General features: G+C 37.4%; 4 protein-coding genes and 1 long non-coding RNA gene across 6 annotated transcripts in view; 2 read left to right on the forward strand and 3 right to left on the reverse strand.

Moving 5' to 3' along the window:
- Positions 1–25,263, reverse strand: part of LOC126762465 (uncharacterized) — a 290,496-nt gene that overhangs the window by 221,691 nt on the left and 43,542 nt on the right. The gene's annotated exons all lie outside the window — the stretch shown is intronic.
- On the reverse strand, positions 685–23,791 carry LOC126762457 (adenosine deaminase 2-like). Of its 2 annotated transcripts, none has more exons than XM_050479206.1 (4): positions 23,454–23,791; positions 2,643–3,631; positions 2,275–2,457; positions 685–2,211 (listed from the first exon to the last, which is right to left on the reverse strand). In XM_050479206.1, the coding sequence occupies exons 2-4, from the start codon at positions 3,465–3,467 to the stop codon at positions 1,576–1,578; spliced, it is 1,644 nt and encodes a 547-aa protein (XP_050335163.1). In that variant the 5' UTR covers positions 3,468–3,631; positions 23,454–23,791; the 3' UTR covers positions 685–1,575. The 2 variants fall into 2 exon arrangements, with proteins under 2 accessions (XP_050335163.1, XP_050335165.1); XM_050479208.1 differs by lacking the exon at positions 23,454–23,791 and adding an exon at positions 18,431–18,552.
- LOC126762458 (adenosine deaminase 2-A-like) lies at positions 4,722–6,729 on the reverse strand. Its single transcript, XM_050479209.1, has 3 exons — positions 5,754–6,729; positions 5,510–5,692; positions 4,722–5,446 (listed from the first exon to the last, which is right to left on the reverse strand). The coding sequence occupies exons 1-3, from the start codon at positions 6,540–6,542 to the stop codon at positions 4,853–4,855; spliced, it is 1,566 nt and encodes a 521-aa protein (XP_050335166.1). The 5' UTR covers positions 6,543–6,729; the 3' UTR covers positions 4,722–4,852.
- LOC126762464 (uncharacterized) lies at positions 8,906–12,095 on the forward strand. The gene is made up of 17 exons (XM_050479216.1): positions 8,906–9,055; positions 9,119–9,223; positions 9,286–9,369; positions 9,465–9,728; positions 9,884–9,937; positions 10,009–10,047; positions 10,115–10,207; positions 10,278–10,343; positions 10,414–10,467; positions 10,671–10,772; positions 10,847–10,882; positions 10,939–10,974; positions 11,049–11,165; positions 11,248–11,290; positions 11,353–11,665; positions 11,724–11,835; positions 11,890–12,095. Exons 1-17 carry the CDS (start codon positions 8,951–8,953, stop codon positions 11,992–11,994), a joined length of 1,728 nt encoding a protein of 575 aa, XP_050335173.1. The 5' UTR covers positions 8,906–8,950; the 3' UTR covers positions 11,995–12,095.
- On the forward strand, positions 12,577–16,502 carry LOC126762460 (uncharacterized). The gene is made up of 8 exons (XM_050479211.1): positions 12,577–12,985; positions 13,054–13,131; positions 13,218–13,328; positions 13,401–13,511; positions 13,595–13,832; positions 13,952–14,249; positions 14,316–14,418; positions 16,300–16,502. The coding sequence occupies exons 1-8, from the start codon at positions 12,977–12,979 to the stop codon at positions 16,405–16,407; spliced, it is 1,056 nt and encodes a 351-aa protein (XP_050335168.1). The 5' UTR covers positions 12,577–12,976; the 3' UTR covers positions 16,408–16,502.

Consider the following 25,263-nt stretch of genomic DNA (forward strand, 5'->3'; position numbering starts at 1 on the left):
GTCACGATGTTTGTAATACCCATAAGGAAACGTGGAAACCCTCTAAAATATATATTGGGTAGTCGAAAAAGTCTTTTCGTATTTCTAATCAAACTTCAACTAATTTTTTTTTTGTTTATACTAATAAATAAATAAACAAATATAATATGTACCATTTTATCGACCTCTTTTAGCCATTTCTCCGATAGAGACATTATTACATCAGGGTAAAACTTTCATGAGTGTAAATCGAAATTTCCAGAACGGAAGCGAGCGAACCATTGTTGTGCTACACGAACTGATACAGCATCGTCTCCGTTAACTTCACAAGTTTCATTGGTGGCTTGCGTGGCATTCTTCCTTTTTTAGACAAAAATTTCAAAATGGGCGTATTTCTTCATTATTTTCACTCATTTTAGAATAGCTGTAACTACTTTCAACTTCCCCAAATTTAATTTTGGAGACATAGTATGACTGCAACGACATATATTGACAAAATACGAAAAGACTTTACATAAATTATCAGCGGGACGAGATGAGTCGATTTAGCCCTATCCGTCGATCTGTCCGTATATATCGGACCACTATAGCATCTTGTAAACAAAACTTTTTTAATTTAATAAGATATCTTCACAAAATTAGAGTAAGCCAACTGATTTCGAAACTCGACTTGTTTCAATCAATAAAAGAAAGAAACACAAATAGTTTAATTTCAATTCTAAAATATATTTTTATTAAATGTATGATTGTGAGTTCCCTGTTAGGATCGGACTCCTAACCTATGATTGTCTTAAACTACATGTACATATACCATGCAATCTAACTTTAATTTTATGAGTTTTTATTCACTATTTTAAAAAACTCTACTATTGAAAAATATATATATATGTATGCGGAAATGCTGTGAAAGGCACCCATTGTCAATATATAATATTTATAAATAATTATAATACAATATTATTTTTCTAATCAAGAAAATAAAAATGTCAATACTTATAAAAATGCTTAGCTTAATATACTTTACAATTAACTTTTACGCTTTCTTAATTTTAACTCCCTGTTCATAGTTGAAAATCTTTAAATAATGCAAAGCTCGCTAGCAAATTAAAAATTTTAAGTGTATACAGACTATCTACAGCTAACTGCTTTCCCTAATAACGTATAGTATATATAAGTATATATAGAAATAATTATTTTCATTGGAATGTCACCCTAATACTCAACGCTTTAACTTTTGTAATGTTTCCAAGCTTCGAGGCCACGAGTTCCATGCAAATAAAAAACTAACTAACTTGAACAGCAGTCCCCGATATCAGACATAATGCCTTTGTGCTAAATCTAAATTTTGTAACGCTTTAGAATCTCTTCATGACTTAAAAATAATTACTTTGCAATAAACATACACATGTATATGAATATATACACACATGTTTAAGAACCGACTGACGTTATTGTTACCACTACACATGCGCTTCACTTTCCTCATCATTCTGTCACTCTTCTTTGCCGCTCAACATACGACAAATCTTACAGCCGACCCATCAAACGCATGCGCACAGCGGGCAACAATATGAACGCCGCCACCACCCGTGCTAGTCAATCGATCCGATTCGTCTGCAACCGACCAGCAGCGCCATCGGTATCGCCCTGGATGATCTTCTCAATGAATTCATCCCATTGCAATTGCCACTTCTGTAGCGCTACCTCTTTTTGCTGCTCACTTAAGGCGCTATACACCAGCGAGTTAATCGCCAATTTCTTTAGTAAACGCATGTCAGCATGCGCCGACGCGATACCTAGGAAGGCAATATAGAAATCGTGCGAGAGTGGTGTGGCACGCCAAAATGATGGATCATCTGAGGAGATTACAACGGTAAAGTTGTCAGAAAACAAATGTGAGCAGGGATGATTGCGATAGTCGCTGACCAGTTGCAAGACTTGATTGGATATGGGGTTGATCTCGACGGGAATGTTGCGCTCCTTTAGCGCTTGCAAGACGAGCGGATGTTTGGTGAGCGCGAAGCCGTGTCCAATACGTTTAGTACCCAGTAAGACAGCGTCAATTAGGTTTTCATCAACGGCAGAACCATACCAGTTCGTTTCTCCGGCGTGGAAGTAGAAATCAATATCGGCCGGCACGCTAAGTAATTGCGGTATGAAGTCTTTTAGTGGGCGGCCGAGCTCTTCTTGACCAACTAAATCGAAGCCAGCTACGAAATCGGGATACGTGGCCTAAAAGTGACGAGATTTTTTCTTTTTAATTTATAAAAAGTGAAAAGGTTCCAAGAGTCTTACCTTGATCTCGACGCAGATGCGAATATATTGCTCAACCGTTTCGGGACTTACATTTCTTATGGGCGCATATATCATTTTCGAGCCGATGAAGTCCGGATATTCCTTCATAAATTTTTCCAACGTTTCTTTGTAGATGCGCACTGTGTCGAGTTCAGTATATTCTCCGCCATCTAGATCATAAAGCTGTTAAACAAAACATTGTAAAAAGCATTATTAGATCAGAGTTTAATGAAATAGATAAGCTATATATTACTTTAATTAATACGAACTACTCAAAGAAATACTTGGTTATCATAAGTTTTCATAAAAAATAACCAAAATTCTATTCTTCTGTCGAATCGGAGACAATCTTGCAAATAAACACAAACCTGTGGCAGTGTGCTGCGGAATTCCAGGTATTGCACGCCGTCCGCACGAAATTCCTTCAACGCATTATAGTAGTAATCCGCCCAAACCGGGGCATAAGTAATCATATTATCCACCAAGGAAAATATCTCCGTAAAACTCGCCCATGCCTCATTATTGTCCAAGAACTTCTCTTTCGGGTACAGAGTGAGATGTTCGCGCAAAAAGTCGTCCACCGCTGCAGCGCCATGCCTAGCACGTATCTCTGCTAACAGCGTCCAAACACAATCCGAACCGTCGACCGCAAGTGTCGGCTTAGTTTTGGCAAAACGCAAAGACACCACCTCCAAACTGCCGCTACTTTCACAAGCCCACAAATTCTCACGATACGTGAGCGTGATCAAAAAATCTGTGCTGCACAAAGCTGTATCGTGTGCATGTAGCACACCTCCTTTCGGCATCGCCTGCAGGTACCCAAATAGCGGTGTCTTAGCTATGTCCTCCAATACACTGAAGAAGTGTTTGGAGGGTTTGAAGAGATGTGGCGTCACAATTCCTTCTTCATACTCGTATGTCTTGGCTGCCATAATGACTTGATTGGCAAGCAGTTCGCGATCATTCAACTCAATCTCTGCTCCCAGTCCCCTAGACTCTTCATAGCGGAAGAATGTGTTGCGTTCAGCATTGTAAGCCTCTGGTGTCGGACGATTATTGCGTGTATTGCCGTCAGGCCTATAAGCATAGGCTGCCATATGCGAGGCGGCCAATTGGCTGCGAGTATGGAAGCGCGCCAAAACGACGCTACAGAGACACACGACAAGCGCTAAGCGCAAACAAATTCGAAACATCGCGACAGCTGGCCTCAAATAAAACTGCTACAAGGCCAGTCAATTGTTTTATGGAGCACTTCCCGTAATTGACGTCCACGTTGCACGTCTTTCGAACACGTACTGAGAAGTTATCGCCAAGGGCGCTAGTAATTTAAGACGTCCGTTTGAAGTACGACGGTAATCTATAAATGAAAGAATTTAGGTAGTTTTTTAGTTCAGGTTTATGCAGGCTTATCGGCCAGTTTACATATATATGTGTATATATATGTGTGTACACTTTTGAAAACTACTTCGAGGGTCGATGATAAATACTGGTAGGCAAAGCAGAATATATTACTTGTCGATAAGATAAACATTGCTGTAATAAGTACTTTCTTATGTATTAAGTAAGCTTATATAACAAGATTAGATTGTGGCTAATAAGCCTTTCAGCCAAAAGTTCGACGAAAAATGTCCCCAAGAAAGAAATTTTCATTGATGAGCTTTATTTTGATGAATTAGTTGATTTGGCAACAATTTGGCTTTATCAATACTGTAACTATTAGGGAAGTCACACAATTTTAGAGAGGGTCAAACGGTTATGACTTAATCACATCACTAAAAATATTTTATTTCGGCTATTTTTAAAACAAAAACAATACCTACAAAATAATTTTGGTATTATATAAAATTATATACATATAATATTTGATTGCTTTGTAAAATATAGCACCTATGAACTGATAAACACGTGAGAAAAATATCAACTCCTAAAATTTGATTCGATAAATTCCATAATCAATGGTTTAGTTAAGTATTAGATCATAAGATGCGACTTCATTTAGCAATATAGTTTTCCCACAATATCTTTAATCACATCAAACCATTTGCAATAATTTTTATACCATCATGTGATAACACATCATTATATAATGTGTCTTTATAAGTACATCACATCAAAAAATCGGAAAATATTATCAGAGGCATTATAGATAGCACATTTCCATCACACCATATGGGTAATTCAGAAATTATAATTATATGTATTTTCTAACGTCAAATATTGAAAAGTCACTAGATACCAAAAAATACAGCCAATATGTAATGGCACATATGAGATTAACAACATATACAGCATTACAACGAACAGCAAAATACTAAGTGACGCCATATTCTCACATCCTAATCATATCAAGTTATTTGTATCACATAATGTTAAATCACATCACCTTATAAGATATTGAAACATCGCATTACGCTATATAATATCTATTGAATGAAAAAACACAACACTTAGCATATAAGACCCAAAAGAGCCAAGTGGCTCGGTCAAAATCTCACCACTTCATTTTTATTTTTTGTCACCACGAACATTTACGATTTTTCAATTTTTACATAACAAATTTTACTAATACATCCACTCATTAAAATTGCGAATTTATATCGTCAATCCAATGGTTCCAACGCTTATACCATTTTTCGAAAGCTGCCTCGCGCTCACTGCCACTGAAGGCACCGTAAGTAATCGAGTTCGAAGCTAGCTGTTTCAACAGGCCAAGGTCTGCTTTTCGCGACGCGATGACCATAAACGCCATATAAAAATCGTGTGTCAGCGGAGTGGCTTTCCAAAATGAGGGATCATCTGAGGCAATGACCACAGGATAATTAACGGCAAAGAGCACAGCGGCGGGATGTGTGCGCAAATCGCCAATGTATTGCAGTACTTGATTGGATATTGGATTTATTTCAATTGCAATGTTTCGTAAACGCGCCAATTGCAATACTTCGGGATGCTTGAGCAGCGCCAAACCATGTCCAATGCGTTTCGTGCCGAGAAGTACGGCGTCGAGCAGATTTTCATCGGTGTTGGTACCATACCAATTCGTTTCGCCGGCATGAAAATAAAAATTGATTTCGTCTTGCAGAGCAAGCAGCTCGCGAGTGTAGTCATGTAAGGGGCGACCCTCATCTTCCCAACCCACCAAATCGAAGCCAGCGAAGTAATCGGGGAAGTGGGACTACGGAGAAGCAAAGTAAAGCGCTTAAATAGCGATGTGGCGTTAAAAATGTATATTCCCTACCTTCAGCAGCAACGCATTGCCCAAATATTCTACGAAACGAGCATCGGACACTTTTCTTGTCGGTGCGTAAATCAGGCGTGAACCAATCCAGTCTGGATACGAAGCGCGAAATCGCAAATCAGCATCGCGCATTGCACGTGTCGTATTCAAAAGGGTGTAGTTACCGCCACTCAAGTCATACAGCTGATGAGAGAAAACAAAAGCTACATAGAAGCAGTAAAGCGATTAACGGTAACACACTCACTATCGGCAAGACGGAACGAATTTCCAAATATTGCACGCCATCTGCATAGAACTCCTCCAACGCTTTATAAATGTAGTCGCCCCACACTGGCGCATATGTCAGCAGCCCCACCACAAGCCGAAATATGCTACGGAAACGCTTCCAGACCCCATCCTCGCTTGGAAAATGCTCTAGCGGAAACATAGTCAACTGCGCCAGCAACTTCTTATCGACAACATCGCTGAGCACACTTTTTCGCAATTCGCTCAGCAATGACCAGTCGCACGACTCTTCGTTCTGCGGCTGCAGCAAAGAGAAGCGTAACATCTTATACTCTTGCGTCTCACTCTTTGCAACACAAATCCACAAATGCTCACGATAGGTCAACGATAGCAGATACTGACTGCTACACAACGCCATATCATGCGCATGCAAGACGCCACCTTTTGGCATCGTTTTAAGGTAACGAAAGAGCGTCGTATTGCCAATTTTCTCAAATGAGCGGAAAAAATGCTGCGCCACCTGAAAGTGGCTTATGTTTTTCAAACCCAACTCCAGTTCGTGCTGCTTCTCCAGCATGATCAACTCATTGACGACGCGTTCATTGGCGTTGAGCAACACGCGTCCGCCAAGTTGATTATTTGACTCCTTCTCCAAGATATTGGCGCGCATCGTTTCATAGATGCGCACTCGTTCGGCAAGTTGCGCGTAGCCATGCAAAGCCGGCAAGTCCAGCAACAGCGCGAACACCAAAAAATTGCTCAGTATGAGGAATATGGCGAGATTTCTAATCCACCGCAAGTTCGCCATGGTCACAGTTGCTCAAACGATGCTCACAAACTAACTGAGTTTCGGCGAATGAGTTGAGTTTGCCGCGTAAGCTCACTCTTATAACTTTGGCTAGTGCGCTAGTTCGTTTACTTAAACTCTCACTAATCAGACCGAGCTCAAATTTAAAACAAATGTTGTTGTCACTGATAAGTGGAAGCAGAGCTATGCTATTTAATGCGCAACATTTAAATTCACAATATTTTTTTTTTTGTTTTAAACGACTTATAATTTCCTTTCTTTAATTTTTAATTTTTTTTCGATAAATTTTCTCGTATTTCTTGCAGAATGAATTAAATTACATTTGAAAAGACCTTTGATGACAGCGAAAACAATGTGTACATCATTTCATTTTTTAGACGTGGGGAAATTGTAAGAGACTGACACGGTCAAACGTTGCATAAGTAGTTATAAGTGCTATAACAACGTAGTAAACAGAATACCATGATATCTTTACTATGGTATTGTTACTACATGACTGTCACGGGTATAATGGGGATTGTGATGCAATTCCAGGGTAAAATCGACTTTGGGATTTGTAAAGAGTGACACACAGAAACTTCAAGTTCAATGGGGAATGTTTATTATCATTCGAAAGAACATTCTTTGGGAATTATTTTTTGAAGATTATCTCTTACAAATGTTGGTCACGGCTACGTCTTAGATGGTGCATCCGTTGAGTTAAATTTTTGATGACTTGTTCCAGCATTTCGACTGGTAACTGGCGAATGACACGCGTAATGTTTGTCAACAAGGCCTGAATCGAAGCGGTATTGACCTTAAACTTTACATATCCCCGCAGAAAAAAGTTTAATACTATATTCGGACCGGCAACGAAAACATGTGTTCGTGGGAAAAACTGGTTTTTGGAAGACGGGATTCTCTTTGTTTACATTCCATATACAAAGCATATTAGCGGGATTCTCTTGCTTTTGCAAAACCTTGCACGGTGCAGAAATCGCAGGATTTTCCTCTTGTTGCAACGGCACAACAACAAACACACGCAGACAATTATTTGCAATGGCTGTAAAATATGTCAGACAAGAACCCATGTTTATTTTCGTGCCAGATTCTGCAATGGGTGCTCTCTTGGCCTTGCATATTTCGGTATAGGATTTTTGCATTTTGTGTCATCATGCAATCTTGCAAGAGCAAAAGAATGCCGCTATTGATAGTTGTCAGTGAAAACTCATCGAAAACACACATTGTCGGTCCGAACGACTTAGATTCCACAACATACAAATGTGTTTTCAAAATATTTTCAATGTCAGTCCCAACATAGTATAACGGTATGATATCACACGATCTTGGTAGCCATCGACCGATATATCAGCAGCTTCTATGGCTTCCAATTATAGAAAACATCGCCATGGTATATATGGCAAACTGCTAGCTTAATTCTATGACAACCTACTGAGGAATACAATAGCTAGTCGCAGATATTAAAGTAATTTGTACTGAAGGATACTCAAATTCTATTGATATCTTTCATTCAGGTGCTATTTTTTTAATATGTATCTCGAATGTAAATATATTCTAAAATATTCTTAAAAGATCTGAAGCTTAACTGGAAAATAGTTTTGAAGATATGAGCGTATTGGTAAGAATTTTTTAACTAAGTGCAAACTTTACTTAGAATGCTTTTCTCGAAAAGCTGTTTTGAGAGTAGGTAAGGAAAATGTTCAGAAAGGGCTTGACCGATCGTCTGGAACCATATGACTTTCTTATACATATTTGTCAAGTACAGAGCGAAGAAATAAGAATTTTGAAAGAAGTTTTGTTTTTTTTCCAAGCCAGTACAAAGTTTAAATGAATGAAATCATATATAATATTTGTTTTGGTTTCTGTGTTTGAGGTATAGAGACATATCAATTGACCTAAGCTCCATGACATCTCGAAATCAATAACCAAGGATTAAATCATAGAAATGTACTGGACGATATCTAAGTAATGAGTGACCTTTACCTGGCAATCCAACTTAAATTACGTCTATCTCTCTTCAAACCACGATTCACATTCTGGACTAGAACGTAAACTTTCTCAAGCTATTTCAAACCAATTTACATTATTTAAATCCCGTACGAACCCAACAATTTGTAGAAATATTACACGAAAGAGAAGTTGCAATAGTAAAAAATATACACTGACAGTGAAATTTACATTTCAATTTTTTTTTTAAATAAACGTTATTTTCACAAAATATAAACGCCTTTCGAAAACTTTTATATATTTTTATAATCGAACATTTTATCACATTTCCACCCACACCGGCTTCGAAACTTCAGTTTTAGATTGATTTAAGGGCATTTATAAAATAACACGTTTTTATAAAATCCTCGGCTAGAATTGTTTTCAAAGAGTGCTAGTGAAACCACAAACAACGAAGGCGCATGCGACGTACTCCGCAGCAACGAGAATTACAGGCTTTAGATCTGAACACGTACAATATGAACGTTGGTACACAACATCAACAACAACCACAACAACTTGACAAGGTTGAAATTTGAATTTGGAGTATGAGTGGAGCGATAAATATTTTTTTCCAACGTCTTTGACAGTATTCAGTCACACCGAACCAGAGGCCGGGAAAACCAACCGTCACAGGCTTACAGCAAATGGCGATGACGAGAACTCAACCAATGACACTAGAAAAACCAAACTCGGTAAAAAGAAAAAATATGCATGCAAATATGATATTAAATGCAAAATATTTTTGCTTTATTAGAGTTCCGAGCAAAGCATGAATCAGGGCCTTACTCGAAGTTTGAGCATGGTTGATTTGCCTTCGCAGCGTGGGAAGCTGTTGAGGGTATTTTTTATACTTAAAATTATAAAATTCTCTACTTTTCTTAAAGTAAAATTTCGTGAATATAATTAAAATAATTAAAACCATTTGAATTTCAGCTGCGCGCTGGTTATGATCATTTGAACGGCGAAGAGGATGAATTGAAAAAATTTTGTGAATCGGTGGATCCAAATATAGTTTTCGATGAACTGCAGCCGGAGCCACCGCGTCCAACGCAGCGGCAAACAGCTCGCTTGCGCGCTGGTTCACCAAACAATTACTCGTGTCCGCCGCCAACACCTTGTCCTTGTCCCGACTCTTTCAACAGACAGACAGAGCAATCATCGCGGATACAGAATTTTTCGTCATTCTGTCCGCCAGGGGTGAGCTCAATACCTCAATATCTCCTCTGAATTTTTCACGATCTTGAAGATTGTTAGCGCGACAAAACTCTTCATAAATCTCTAATGGGACTTATAGGAACGTGAAAATTTCAAAAATTCGAATCGTAACTTTTTTTACCTTTTTCCATATACAGCATAATACCGGTGTTACGAGTAGCCCATATTCACAGTCAACACGATGTCGTTCGGTAAATGATTCATAGAATTTAACTTATAGAAAACTGCGAATTTTTCTCATATTTATATTTATAAATTTCAGTCTTATGATGAGTACCCCAGCATACCGTCACGCCACCAGGTAACCACATATATTACTAATAAAACACTTACTGACGCCATTTCTGCAATACATAATATTTCTTTAGACAACCAGGGATCCGACAATGTCAATGTGGTCGCCGCCGATACCGCAGCCATCACCAATGAGGCAGTCCACCAGGCCATCGACATCGACTAGGGTATGTATCTTCGGCATTTGTTGTGGCTTAATTAATATGTAGGTGTGACTCAATTCATGCGTCTTTATAGTACTCACAAGATACATCTAAAGTGCTGTACGAATCCCCGCGACGCAGCCACTATTCACCAACAAATGTGAGTGTTTTAATTTTGGACTTAATTTCAAATACAAATGCTCCCACAAATACCCTTCTAAATCTTCCAGCGAATGAACAGCACACCCTACATGGGCCTGGCAGGACAACCCTTCAATGTAACGGTAATTTAAAACAATACTGCAAACTGTAATCTAAATAGCACTACAAGCTCTAAGCTGTCCTCGATTCGCCATTTGTCTAATCGCTATCTTTGCGCGTTATAGTATGTTCGATTCACTACTCTGCAAAGCTTGGCGAATCGGAGACAGCTAGGAACAGATATGCTGAATATTTCATTGTGTATTAAATATTACTGATCGCCTAGAGACAGCCGCAAATGATGGCCACGAAATGGATTACGCCACCGGGCCGCATGCCGTCGTCTTTCATGCAAGATTCCACACTAAATCACTCCGCGCTGCCAACGGTATGTAAGATAAAGATTTTCAATATAAAAAAATCATGAAATAATTTCCCCTTCTAACCATATAAATTACCCAGATGCGAGAAGCTTGGACACCGCCATCATGTCCAACGGTATTTTCAATTTATTGAGTAATTTTATTAGAAAGTTCAATTTTTTTTATTTTTAGGATATTGATGATTCACTCATATGCCACACGGCGGAGGTAAAAAAATTGTTTCTACATTTAAAAAGCTTACATTCATTTTTCTGGTTTTATTATCATTTTTGTATTCATAGACCACCGATGAATGTCCCAATAAAATGAAGAATATTCCCTGTGAGGGTTGTGAAACTAACGAGAAGACTTATCCGCCGCCACCGCGCTGCAAGCCATTACACCCGGATATAGCTAAGGTGAACGGGTGCTTTGTTTGATGGAGTTGCCAGCATGTCGGTACAATTTAATTTTTAAATTTCTGCACACTCTTTTTTCTAGAAATTATGCGGTGACTTGCCACTTTTTAAAATACCACGACGCAGTAATTATTCGCTGATTGCATTACATTAACCACAATTACACGCTAAACAAGTTTATTTGCAGTGGAGGACGATTTCATTTGCATTAAACGCCGCGAGCAATGGGAACAACTGGTCAGGGATCAAACTTGTCCGGGCGCCATACAGTCGACAATCGATGGTTCGGTTGATTTCAATGCGCTCGCTTTTAATATATTCTTCGGCGAGCAACGCTTGCCCGACTGCTTGCCGCGCATTGAGCCGATCACGCTGCTCGAGGCGTTCTTTATAAGAGTCAATTACGAGCGTTGCCAGATAAAGAAGTTGGAGGACTTAACATATGCCAGGGACCACCCAGAGGAAGAGGAGACACATGCACCGCCGCCACCGAGTGATGAGTGCGTTTGTCATGCTTAGTTCATTAATTTAAACAATATTTAATATCTATCACGCTAGTTGTACGCTAATTGAAAAATGCTTCAAACGCAAATTCGACACCGATCTGAATGCGGCATTGGAGAAGCTCTTCAAAGCAGAAAAGGGTTTCACGTTCCTATCCCCACAGGCGGTAAAGAAATGATAAAATATTGACTTAAATATATTTAAGCTCTTTTTTTCGCAGGAACAACCACTAATGAGTATGACAATGGAAAGCACAAGTACCGATTTGCCGGGCATACCAATCTCCATAAAGGCCTTCACAGGCACAACCAAGCCAAGAGAATGAGCTCATATGTTCGAAGAATGACACAGAGAACCGATAAGAAATGTAATAGATGCTCAATTTATGAATATGTAAACTTATTTACATAAATAAATAAAATAGAATTATTGTATCCAATCTTAAAAGTCGACAAAACGCCTTAAGACCAAAGCAAATCTGCTTAACCCACCAGCTCAGTGGAATAACTGAAAATGTGAACTTTCTAAAATTGAAGTATAGATCTCACAGGGGTGGGATAATCAAGAAACAGGTGTTAGGCTGTTACCACCTCTGCGACTGTCATACGATAAGATTTTCAACCTTACAGTTTGGACTCCGAAACGGCAGCGACCTGTTAGAGCACCCTTAACTAGGGAGAGGCTAACTTTTTTGAGAGCAAAAATCTTACGGGATCTCTTACTATCGACCTTGGACCAAAAGAATTTTTAGACAGCGAAAGAACCGATGGACGCCGATACGGTAGCGACCTATTAAAGCACCCACAGCTAAGGAGGGGCTAGCCTTTCTGCGAACTAAAATATCACTGGATCTCTTACAATCAAGCTTTGGCCCAAAAGATTTGGAGAGCGAAAGAACCGATGATATCCCAGCGCTAATCAAGCTCCCGCGAAGGCCAACTATACAGTAGTAAAACACACGAAGAAACCGAAGCCCATTGCCATTCTATTTTTAGGGAGCTAGGGTGCTCTTCTTTGCCAGCTCGTCAGTTCTACGGTTAGCTGCGGTTCCGCAAACTCCTCGATACTCCTCAAAATTCTTCATTCAAATCACATAACTTGAAGACAAAAACTTCTCACAAATTCAAATTTTTTATACAGTTCTCAACACTTTTCAAAAAATTTCGAAAATGCAAATTAAATAAACACTTTCCAAAACATGTTTGACATATACATAATTATGTAAATAAGTAAAACAACAATAGTTTAATGAAATTTTTGTGGAATAAAAGGCGAAAATTCAAACAAAATTCTAAATTCCAAGTAGAATGGTGGAAGTAAGTGTAGAACTTAGTGAACACAGCTGCAAAAGCCGATTAAATATACCGTTTTAATATTGCACTAGAATTACTTCAATACAGGAAGCTCAAGTCGGAGTTTCCGAAGCAACAGCAGTCAGCGAGGATTTGATTGCAGACCCCAGGTACGTGATGTATGTGTACGCACCAGTACACCTTACGGCATACATACATATACATGTATTTAAATTTGCCACCTTCTCTTCCACAGTTCCGACAGCAAAAGTCAGCATCACTACGAAACAGCTGTGAACCCTCCACATCAGCGGCGGCGGCGGCCGTACGTGCGAGCTACGACAACTGCGGCTGCCCGACCCGCAAGGTGAGTGCGTGTCACAACGCATAATCAGTACACTTGATTATCAATCCGCTTTAATACCGTACACGCACACAGCTATCAAACTCAGCCTCCTCATCGCCGACACGTTTCAACGCGAGCACAATGCCGAAAATATGCTCGAACGACTTGGACACCGGCGCAGGCATGCTATCATCAACGCCACAGGTGAGCTAGAAACAACAAAAAAACACGCTTTGCAAATATGAGCAGCAATCTTGACAAAGCAATGAACCCTTCCTTAAACTTAGTCTGCATACGGGATGTCTCGCAACAGCTGTGGCCATTCGGCTGCATCCCTGGTACAAGATTCTTGCAACAATCTAAGCAAAGCTTCAACTGCATCGTGTTGTTGCTGTTGCCCACATTGCGGCAAACCGCAGGACCCAACGCAAACAACAACGGCCACAACAGCAACATGTCCGCCACCCAAGCCCCCACTGCCATGCAGGCCGAAGCCGCAACCGCCGAAGGAGGAGACGCCATCACGTAAGTTGCTACTACATAGACTGATACATGAGTGTGTGGGTGCTGTGGTTAATTAGTCCACAAACATATTTCCACATCTGTATGTGTGCTGGTACGTATCTTTGGTGTTTGTTTTGCAGCCGAGGTGGAGTTCAAATGTCGCATGCGGAAATTGCAGTTGGAAAATTTGGTTAAAGATCAGTACTGCCCAGGTGCCATACAGAGTACAATTGACTGTGAGCAGGACTTCAATGAAGCGTCCTTTCGTCTGGTATTCGGTTGTGATCCATTGCCCTGCACGCTACCCACCGTGGAGCCCATCTCACTTTTGGAAGCGTTTGCAATGCGTGTTGAGTTGGAGCGTTGTCTTCTCGCCGAGGAAACAAACTATGCCGAGCAGAGAAGGTCATCGCGACGTGGTTCAAACGAGTTGGACGAGTGAGTGTTGAACTTGTTTAAGAACAAATAATGTTGCTCATGCGTTTCTGGCTATTTTTTATACAGAGTCGACGAATATTTCGGTAAAAAGTACAAGACGGCGCTTAACGAAGCGCTGGCGAGCTTCTTGAAGGCGGAGAGGTGTTACTATCTGGAGAATCCAGATATGGTGAGAGTACTTATTCTCCTTTTAAAACTATCATGTTGCAGTGACAAAAAAATATTGTCCCCTAACGGTTTCTTGTGAAATCTGAAATTAGTGCAGATAAAGATTTGTTGGTCCGTCCATCCATACATCTGCCATGAAACTTGCTGAACCTCTTTAACCAATTGAAATTTCAGAATTAGCCCTGAAGGTGCGAAAAGTATGGGTAGTTTTGTAATTAATTAAGGGTTGCTGCAACTCCAAGCAGATTGAAGGAACTAATCGTATAAACTATCAAAATTATCTGATCAAAAATTAATAGGATCATTGGCTTCACATCCACCCTCTTAATGACGGTATTAGTGTTGCAATCTGTCAATTCTCAGATATATCGTAAATATGACATTTTTAGTTTTATACAGGGTTTGTCCGGAAAGTAATAGGACTGATTTCCCTCCGCTGTGACTCTACTTCGGTGCGTGCGCGCACCGACTGAATTCGGTAGAGGGCGTTCTTACCTAACGAACGAGCGGCTAGTCAATTATCTCCGAGCACCTGAAGAGTCAGGACAAATATTTTCGGGCGACGTGTTTCTGTGAGTGCAAGCCGTAAAGGCAACGTTCGTTAGAGCAGAAGCACGCGATTAAATTCTGTTTGAAAGGCGGTAAATCTGCGAGTTTAATATGATCAAGCAGGCTTACCCAGATGTTGCTTTAGCAAGAAGTGGTGCGTTTCGTTGGCACCAGGTCTTTTTGGAGGGCAGGGAAGAGGTCGCTGATGAAGACCGTGCTGGGAGACCTGCGACTTCGACAAACCGAAAATGTGACTCGTGTGCGCAAAGTCTTAAACTCAGACCGTCGGCTAAGTACTCGTTTAATTGTCCAGATGTTAAATTTATCAAAATCTGTGGTTCATGATATTGTGAAGGAGCACTTGACTATGCGCTGGGTGTGCGCGAAGATGGTGCCAAAAGTGCTCACTGACAACCAGAAATTTGCGGCGAGTGGAAGAGTGCCAAGAAAATTTGAACACGTGTGAAAGTGACCCCTAATTTTTGAATAACGTAATCAGAGGGGAAGAGTCATGAATTTTGAGTATCCTCGTTTGAAAATGCCGATGAAAGGCAAGCATTTTGAGACGACAGAGGGGATCCAAGCAACATGCCCTTCGGCTCTCAAGACTATTCCAGATAATGCCTTCCGTGGCGCTTTCAATGCTTGGACATGGCGCTGGCAGCGCTGCATATACGCTGAAGGAACATATTTTGAAAGTTTTTAAAAAATTGGAACGATTGGTTAAACATTTTTTTAAATCGACTCTGTCCTACTACTTTCCGGACAAACCCTAAGAAGGTTTGACATACGAGCACACTAAAGAGGCGGTTGATGCATTCAGAACGCATGTTTTGGAGAAACCTCATTCAGAGTGGCAAAAGTCTTCGACACTTGGTTCAAACGCATGCATTTTGAAAAATAATAAATCGATTTTCGATGATTAATCCCTTTTCGCTTTTGTTCTCTTTACTCAAAATACGAAAGACAACTCTCGTATTATTAGCATGACACTAAATTGATATATTCTTAACATCGCATTAAAACCATATCTTCAATCCATAGAATTTCTTTTTGAATGGCACTTTGTAATAGATAGCTCAAGCAATAATCCAGATGTCGAAACTCAACTCATAACAAATGGTAGTCTATGAAATGTAACAACTCTGTTCTAAAAACTCTAAGAGAAATCCATTCCCATTTACCAAAATAAAGGCTTTCGTTTCCCAATAGTACTGAAAATAATTTTTCTTCCTCACTGACTTTATATTCAATATATTATTAAGTGGCGGAGTTTACAATACTGATGAAGTATTTGGATATAATATTTTAATTTAAGTGACTCTCATTACAGAACGCGCTCAGCATGGATGCACAAATCAATAAGACCTGCACGTGCCTGCCAAGCAGTTCTTTCAAAATTACCGCCTACACGGGGAATACGAGACCCAATATGCAGTAGAATGCTATCATTTTCTTTTTGTGTTAATTGAGAAATATGTATTGAATATTGAAAATTCTTATTTGTTGTAAAATTTTATGTATGAAATAATAAAAGGCGTGAGCAATACGAAAACAGCCAGAATTCCTTTTGAAAGATTAAACTGAAGATAACAAAAGACAACATGACGTGATCTATTCACCATATGCCCGACATCATGCAAATATAAAGATATCTAAGGACAGCAAGATATTTCTAAAAACTATATGTATTAGAAGCCTACAATAAAAATGATTGAAAATAACAAAAATGGGTTGTAAAAGGCGCTTGGAAATATTGCAAAAGGTTTAGCGAACAAACGACCACCAAGCGAGCTCGTGCACTGAAATCAACAATTATGCGATACAACTACCAATATAGTATATGGTATACAGAGTCATAATCTGCGCCTTGTATGCACCGTTATGTAGACGAAGCGAATTGAATTTAAATTTGCCATCGCTTATAACTCATTGATTTACGGGCGGCTTGACGACCAGCTGTTGATCGGTTTAATTGCGTGTGAAATTGCTGTTCGTCACCGCAGTCGCATACAATAACAACAAACATAACATTTCCAATCATTTGACCAGAGCAAATAAATAAATAGCACACCTATACATGCACACATACATATGCACATATGTGTGTATGTATGTACATGAAACGGAAAAATATGAGCATAACAATAAATAACTGTATGAGCGACGGCGTGTGTGCTGGTAGGTGCAATTTTAAATTTGCATAAAAAAATTGGAAATATTTCCATGCATTAACAGGTTTCAATTATAGTACAAAAAATTTTATGATAATTGTTATTTTTTATTATTGTCAAGTGCAATTAATATTAATTACAAGAATCTACAAAATGGTGACTTTTATGAGTTATAAATTTTTACTTCAATCGTGCTACAGTGGGCGGTCTTAAAGCTAAGTGCTTAAAAATATGTATAAATCATTTTTGTTCAAAGCACATACAACAACAACAACAACATCTCGAATAATCCGCGGTATAGAGGGATATCGAGAATAAATTCATTTCATTATTTTCCTCATTTTTATATCGAATTACAATATTTTATTTGCTGCTGATTAGAAAGCAAAACGAGCTGTAAGGGTAGAATCACGAACGGCCTCATTACATAGTACGCTGCTAATAACGCTGGAACAATAAGCATCGGTTATGAAAACAAGAAAAAACGCTAACTTCGTTTGCACCGAAACTTTAATAATATCGTTCACAAATACAAGAGATTCCTACACGAAGTTGGTCAGCTTGTGTGCCAACTATTTGCAATAAAGGCTCGATTGAACAAATTCTTCGAAGATTGCACTGTTGCTTTAGACAATTACCAAAGCCAAATTTGGTGAAGATACCTCATCAAATGAAAAAGTTCTCCATACATGTACTTGATTCCGATCGTTTTGTCTAACAGCTAAGTATATGCTATAGTGGTCCGATATAGATTTTTCAGACAAATGATTCTTAGAGATTAAAAGTCGTGGTCAAAATTACGGGCCGATATCTCAAAAATTGAGAGACAGATAGACGGGCATGTCTAAATCGACTAAGCCGGGGTTTTCATGATGAGATTGTATGAAAATAATTTCCCAAAGCGACATTAAAAAGAATTCACATGTGTACATATGTATATGCTTCGGAGCGTTTCTCAAGTTAAATACGTTTTTTGAGTTTGGGTCATTCTGGAAATCGAGTGTTATTTAGTGATACAAAGTAATCAGGTACCGTTTTAAGCTTCAACTAAAATTATGTAACACTGATTTTTTAGTTCATCCAACACTTTTCCTCGTCGATCCATTGCTTTTCATAAACACTGTGTTATCGCGTATTTCCCATAAATCAGAGCATAGTATAGCGTTACTGTTATCTAATAATTTCATTTATATTTATGCTATACGTATGTATATGGAACCGTTTCTACTTTCGCATTAAACCACATATTTTTTTGTGAACCCGCTTTTACTGGAAACACACCATACTCACTCATACTTAGTGGTATATGACTCAATTACGTTATATTATGACTTCAACTCAGTTCTTCACCAGTACTCATTTCACCATTGCGTATACATATGTACATATACACAAATTATATGTCCATCATTTTAATATTTATGACTTGACCTTTAATCTCATAACAAACCACCAATAAAAAGTCTCATTCCAAACTGTTGATGTGAATCCCAAAAATACAATTTCATTTAATGAATAAGAGTATCTTTGCTTTTATACTTTCTCTATGATTTAATGCATTCAATCAGCCAAATAATTGTTATTATCGGTTCATGCACTTACCTTATCAATGTTAAATACACACAAAAACAAAAGCAAATACATTGTATTTTCAGTTGAGTGTGTGTCTGAAGTATACATTTGTTACGAAGCACTTCAGTTGATAAAGAAAAATTACACGCAATAAATCTAAGCGCACTAATATCACTGCAATTTATTTTATATTTATATTTTATAGCATTCAGCTCGATTTATGAAGCAAGCGACAAATTTGATTATCGTTACACGCGTCTAGACAATTGATTTTATAACTGCTACCTCAACTACATATGTAAGTACTACAGTACTATATATACGTTTCAATTCAGTATGTTGTAATATAGATCAATTGAGTCCCAAAAAACTTGGAAAATACAAACACAAAATTAAATCATACTATTGGAATAGTAGACAAACCCAAAAACGGTATGAAACCGATTTCGAGGCAATAATTTTGAAGGCCAATTTTTTCAGTGATTATAAACATTTCTTCGTCAGCTTTTGAGATATCCCAATGAAATTTAATTTAATACGCAGGTGCATTTTGATATACTATTGATCATTTTGAGAAATCGGTCGGATCATACAGCGATAACATATTTATACATCCCATACAAGCGACAATTCAGAGTATTTATACTTTTGCCTTAAAAATCACCGACTCGAAGCGGTTTTAGACCCATGGTCTCTTAAGCAAAGTTGTAAAACATATTCCGCATACTCGCTTTTATAGAAAAAGTCGGCCCGCTCTAATATATATGTATATATCAAATATTAAAACAGATCAAAGCGGTCATATCACAAGAAAAGTATTTTTTGTCATATTCTGAATATAGGGCCATTTAGCCATACGAACATTCTTCTGGTTTCCAAAAGCTTACAAAAAAACAGAATATAGCATAATTGCTTTATAACATATGTATATGCAAATCAAAATACTAACCTTATAATAAAAGAAAAAATAGAAATAAATATTTTTGATTAAAAATCCAACAACTTTTTCAAAACTTTATTCTTGTCATCTAGTGATTAATAAGAATTCACTGAACGCTTTAAATTAGCTAATAATTTATAAAAAAATTTTGTTTTGCATTTTTGTAAAGCTCTAAATAATTGGCATTCAACAAGTGAAAGCAAATTTGAAAAATGTTTTTACGGCTTAGGTAGATACTCATATAAGCAATAAAATATAGCTCAGACTGGTCGTGAGGACAGAAATGACGATCAACATGTAAGCCAATCAAAATTCCATCGAAACTGTGCGTGAATTCATCAAAAATCAGCCGCAATCGTCATTGAAATTCATGAAATGGGAATTGAACATCTCCAAAACATTGATTTATCGCATTTTGACAGAACATTTGGGCTTACGAAAGGTGTGTGAACGATTTGTTCCGCACAAATTGACTGACGACCAAAAATTGCTCAGAATCCGTCTCATCGATCGACGCTTGTGACCGATTATTTGACCAAAAATCACACTTTAACCATTAACCACTCTCCGTATTCTCCTGATATGGCACCGTGCGGCTTTTTCCTTTTCGGAAAAATGCATTTGCCCATGAAAGGAAAGCGTTATGCAGACGTAGAGTCCATTCAAAAGGCTTGCATCTGCATACTGGCGGTCATACCGGCCAATGAGCTAAAACAATCGTTCGACATGCTTTTGGACAGTGCAAAAAGCTGTATTCAAGCAGAAGGAGACTATTTTGAATAAAATAAATTGATTTCGTCGAAAAAACCATTTGTTCTGCTTTATTTTAAAACTCGTGTTTACTTTGGTACATACCTTGTATATTAAAAACAATTCTGCTATTTTTATAGTCGAAATCACATTTGATTTATCACTCATAACTCCAACCATTTCATATAAGCTTAGTATATGTCTATAGAGAGTGCGTACAACGCACATGTGCATATATGCATGTATGTATATGTGTATGTTCAACCGCCAAACCACTTGATTATTTGTCCATTTTAAACCGGCCAGAAGTGTTATAAATATTTATCTATACAGTTATGTACATAAGCAGATCGGTATATTTGTTAAGACGCACACATACACACGAATGTGCACTTAAAAAATTAACACCTATACTTGTAGACAATTATATTTTCATTGATAATAAATGTGGAATAGTTAACAAGTGGTTCACTGCTCGCGATGAACAGTTTGAGGAGGAGTAAGAGGAAAACGTAAAAGAGCGCTTAACAACAAGGCGGTAAATGACTGATTAACTCGGTCTACAAAAGCCCATTAATCACTTTACATACTTGCAGTGCGAGATTATTTGGGACCATATTTAATGGAATTTACAATTGTGCTATATGGGAAGTAGGCGTGGTTGTTGTCCGACTTCTACCATTTGTGCACTCTTACTTAAGAATATAAAAAGAATTCCACGTACTAAGTTTTGTCGAATTGACCGAAACAAATGGTAGCCCGATGCATCAAAACTTCCCAGCCAAACTCTCACAGTTTTGGCCTAGCGTTGTCCTGATGGAAGAGGAAGCCCTTTTGTTGATCAGTTCTGGCTGTTTTTATTCGATTGCTTGCTTCAACAACAGATGAGTGTTGACAGTAAAATGTAGAATCAATCGTTCGACCAGGCTGGAGCAGCCAAAGAATCGAAGATGTTAATTCGGTCTATTAATTTTTTCACAGAGTATCCAAACATCGAGCTTCTTTTTGTAGCCAGCCTATTTTAAATTATTCAAAACCATTTGATGATGAATGTTAAGTTCCTTAGCGATGTCATGGCTGCTTATGTGACAGTCCAGGTTAATCTTTTCCAATATTTCATCGACTTTTGCAACGAGATCGTCTAGAGCAAGGTGCATCTTTCTCATCGAAATTTCCAGAGCGAAAGCGAGCGTACCATTGTTGTGCTAAATATGTAGGTATACGAACTGATAAAGCATACCCAACCCAACATACATACATACATATATACATATTTACTTTATAGGGTCCCTTTTTCTTCTGAATGTTACAAAATTCGTGGCAAATTATCAAGTTTGTGGTTATAGAGGCAGAGAACCATCCCCCAATAATTAGAATAATGTTACCGGACTCTTGGTGTGGTTCAATTCCAAATTAATTCCGGTTACACAGACCTGACTGATAGACCCTGTGATAAAAGACACTTGACCTGATAAATAAGTCTACGAATTGTACTGTGGTACGAATAAAAGTACCTATACAAGTAAAAATTCGGAGTTAAAATATCAGAATGAATATTAATATTTTACGAAGCATGGTGCTGATATATATCTACCACACCTACAAATATCATTGTTGAAGTTGAGACCTCACAGAGAAAAAGCAAACCAACTAAATTTCAATTACTCTACAGACAAGTAAAAAATCGATGAAAACAGAAATAAAGCACACATGGTCATACTACTACTACAGGCAGATAATACTATATTAAAGTAAAAGAAACTGTGGCAAATGCAACATGAGTATGCCACACAATTCAAGCACTCGCTTGCAAATGCACTGCACCGATGAAGTGTATATGCTATACACACATATGACTCAATGCAGCGTTTTTGTTTTTGCTTCTTTATCAACCGCCAACAGCTGTTGTTGATAAAAAAACGAGCAATGCAAAGCAGCAACAGAGAACACAAATACGAAGTTCATTGTTCAACTGACTGATTATTGAAGACATGATTAAACACACCAATATCTACATACGGAACAATCAACAAAGAGAAGCAACTTTGAGGGCTAACGAAACAAAGAGAGACACAGAATTAAAAGTGAATATGTGTGTATGTGTGGTAAGGAAGCCAAATAGCAATTTTGAGCGCTAATACCTTCAGCCAGCTGAAGAACCAAGCAGCTTGCGGGAGAACATTTCAAAAATCTTTTTGCGAACTTGAAATACTAGATCAACACCCAGTCACACATACATAACTATACATATGGTATGTACAGTATGTATACATTACATACATACTATATATTGTACATATGAGCGAGCGTTATCAGCCATAAACAACACATTTCGAATGTTATAAACAAGGTACATATGTATATACAAATTGTAGCATTTCAATATTTTAAAACACACACAGACAATTTCATAATTTTTAGTTAATATTTTGCGTTTTTAAGTGTTAACAATTTAGAAAAAATAACAAAAACAAAGTGAAACATTTATAAATAGTCCGAAGCCAGTTCGAACGCTGTGCACTGAAGCGTTGAAGCGCGTAATAATTTTTGCTGAGCAATGTGTGTTTGTTTTTGCTTTTGCTAACTAAGGCAAATAATTGTTGGCAAACTTTTGTTTTTAACCGTTAATACACTGTTAGTTGCATGTTTTTTTTGGTAGGAAAAGTGTACGATTTATGTATATTAATTATTTTTCTGAGTATATATGTATAATGTTATATATACATACATACATATAACAGCTGGTATATCTAGGGGATACATATTTGCACTTTTTAATTAAAATTAACTTTTTAATTTTCCTTTTATTTTAAATTAATATTTTACAAAGTCTTTCGTGCAGGCGTGCTAACGGAGTCGATTTTAAGCTTACCAAAAGCTGTGCAAACAATATCTTTTTTTTTTTTAATTTTTAAACAAATTTAATAAATAGACACATAAATACATATATACATAAAATATTTGTATAAACATAATGAAAGCATTTTAAAGTTTTTTTTTAAATATAATTTTTATATCCATTATTATTTTCCAACAAACTACCCAACTTACTCTCAAACTCGTTCTTCTTAATTAATTTTTTTTTTGTTATATTTTCAGTATCACAGACTATTTCAAAAAACCACTTTTAACAATAATATATATATTAAGTTCTTGTGTCGCTTTGTTGTTGCTTTTAATTTCATTTGTTTGTCATTAACAGCCGCTTTTATTTAAATTGTATTATGTTATGTTTTTTCAGTTACGCCACATATACACATGCATTCATCTACACACAATGTTTTGTTGTGATCGGCAACGATTTGGTTTCTTTCTTTCTTTTCAAAAGAACGGAATTCTAGCGCCAAGGCGATCGCGCAAAACACATTTTCATGCTCAGAAGTCAGCAGTAAAACTGAAAGTGACTGACTGTGAAACCAGCGACGCCACTTAGCCGCGCTCGTTGTGGCTGCAATGTCAGAATATCTGCAGATGCACTGAGAGAAATATGTGGAAATATTCAAACAAAACCCCAGTTTTTTATAATATCATAAAAAAATATCGCAAAAGCACCAAACATTCGAACGTGTCTAGGAAAAAGGTAGGTATAAGGTGACCTTCATTTCTTAGAACACTTTAATGGAAAAATCTGCAAAATAAGAATTCTTCACAAATTTTAAAATAGATAATCAGATATCCAGCGACAACCCGGAAATTATGTACTAAATATCAAAAGGATGGGTGGAGTAAAATGGGAGTTATGAAAACATGAGTTATGGATAACGCTTTGAAGTTTTCTGCACTAAAAAATCGAATGTAAAAATTACAGAAATTACAAAAATTCGCCCCTCATAAATTATGCTCCATCTGATTTGAATAGAATGTTCTGAAAATATCACAAATTCAATTAATTATTTAATCAAAATAGAAAAAACACAAATAATAAAATGATAAAGGGAGCCGTCGCATTGACAGCCGATGTTCTTACAGTACAGGAATCATAAGAAGTAAAAAAGAAAAACTACGTGTTAAATTAAGACCATAAACTAGGCATTGGACAAAGGAAAAAGGGAAAATGGTTTTCTTGGCACATGCAAAAAAAATATTCCTGCGTCAAGACCTTTCATTACGATCGTTTGAGTAGTTCGCGACAAATCTTGAAAAACGAGTTTGGAAAGTTAAGATACCACCTTAGTCCCTGGTCTAGAAGCATGAATTTCAGGTAATTTTTAAAGTGTCGTATAAAAAACGCAATTAATATTTTTACCATCCACTTTTTTATTAGTTATTTGTTAATTTTAGAATAGTACAGAAAAAAACTAAAAACTTAAAGAAGTAAAAAATTTCAAAAATGATGAGCTGACGAAGTGGGGGGTCTCTAAAAAATTCCACGTGACCATACCCATGATTTCAACCCTCCTAGTTATCTGAAACCAAAAAAAAAAATTATTAATCTAGAATAATGTCGCAATGGCCGGAACTACCGAAAAGTGGGAAACGTTTTTTTGGATCACTTTTCTGACTATTTCGAATTTTTTTAAAAATAATAAAAATAAAAATTTGGGGATGGGGCTAGTTCCAACCATAGACAAGCCTATTTCAAGTAAATCGGTCAAATAGAACCTGAGAAATCGTGAGTATCGTTCCGAAAAAGTCAGTTTTGAGAAAAAAGCGTTTAAAGTTTAGGAGACAATTCTAGTGAACACGGACGCCACGTCCGGCTGTATCTCCGAAAAATAAGTCGAATTTTGAAAAATCCTTCCAAGGTCATATTTTTGGAAGTGCATTAAGAGCACTTGAGCATTAAGAACAGTAATCTAAAGATATTATGGAATTAAATAAGACCATAAATCGATTAAATCGTTTTTTTGAAGCCGTGAAA

Source organism: Bactrocera neohumeralis, chromosome 6 (assembly GCF_024586455.1).
Source record: "Bactrocera neohumeralis isolate Rockhampton chromosome 6, APGP_CSIRO_Bneo_wtdbg2-racon-allhic-juicebox.fasta_v2, whole genome shotgun sequence".
NCBI classification, from domain to species: Eukaryota; Metazoa; Arthropoda; class Insecta; order Diptera; family Tephritidae; genus Bactrocera; species Bactrocera neohumeralis.

Coding starts and splice junctions, on each gene's coding strand:
- LOC126762457 (XM_050479206.1), bottom strand. CDS start 3,467: ATGTTTCGAATTTGTTTGCGCTTAGCGCTTGTCGTGTGTCTCTGTAGC. Junction 2,458..2,642: donor TCCGCAGCACACTGCCACAG/GTTTGTGTTTAT, acceptor TTTGTTTAACAG/CTTTATGATCTAGATGGCGG. Junction 2,212..2,274: donor GCATCTGCGTCGAGATCAAG/GTAAGACTCTTG, acceptor CGTCACTTTTAG/GCCACGTATCCCGATTTCGT.
- LOC126762458 (XM_050479209.1), bottom strand. CDS start 6,542: ATGGCGAACTTGCGGTGGATTAGAAATCTCGCCATATTCCTCATACTG. Junction 5,693..5,753: donor TTCGTTCCGTCTTGCCGATA/GTGAGTGTGTTA, acceptor TTCTCTCATCAG/CTGTATGACTTGAGTGGCGG. Junction 5,447..5,509: donor GCAATGCGTTGCTGCTGAAG/GTAGGGAATATA, acceptor GCTTCTCCGTAG/TCCCACTTCCCCGATTACTT.
- LOC126762464 (XM_050479216.1), top strand. CDS start 8,951: ATGCGACGTACTCCGCAGCAACGAGAATTACAGGCTTTAGATCTGAAC. Junction 9,224..9,285: donor CACTAGAAAAACCAAACTCG/GTAAAAAGAAAA, acceptor TTGCTTTATTAG/AGTTCCGAGCAAAGCATGAA. Junction 10,975..11,048: donor TCATATGCCACACGGCGGAG/GTAAAAAAATTG, acceptor TTGTATTCATAG/ACCACCGATGAATGTCCCAA.
- LOC126762460 (XM_050479211.1), top strand. Junction 13,132..13,217: donor GATTTGATTGCAGACCCCAG/GTACGTGATGTA, acceptor TCTCTTCCACAG/TTCCGACAGCAAAAGTCAGC. Junction 14,250..14,315: donor GGTTCAAACGAGTTGGACGA/GTGAGTGTTGAA, acceptor TTTTTTATACAG/AGTCGACGAATATTTCGGTA.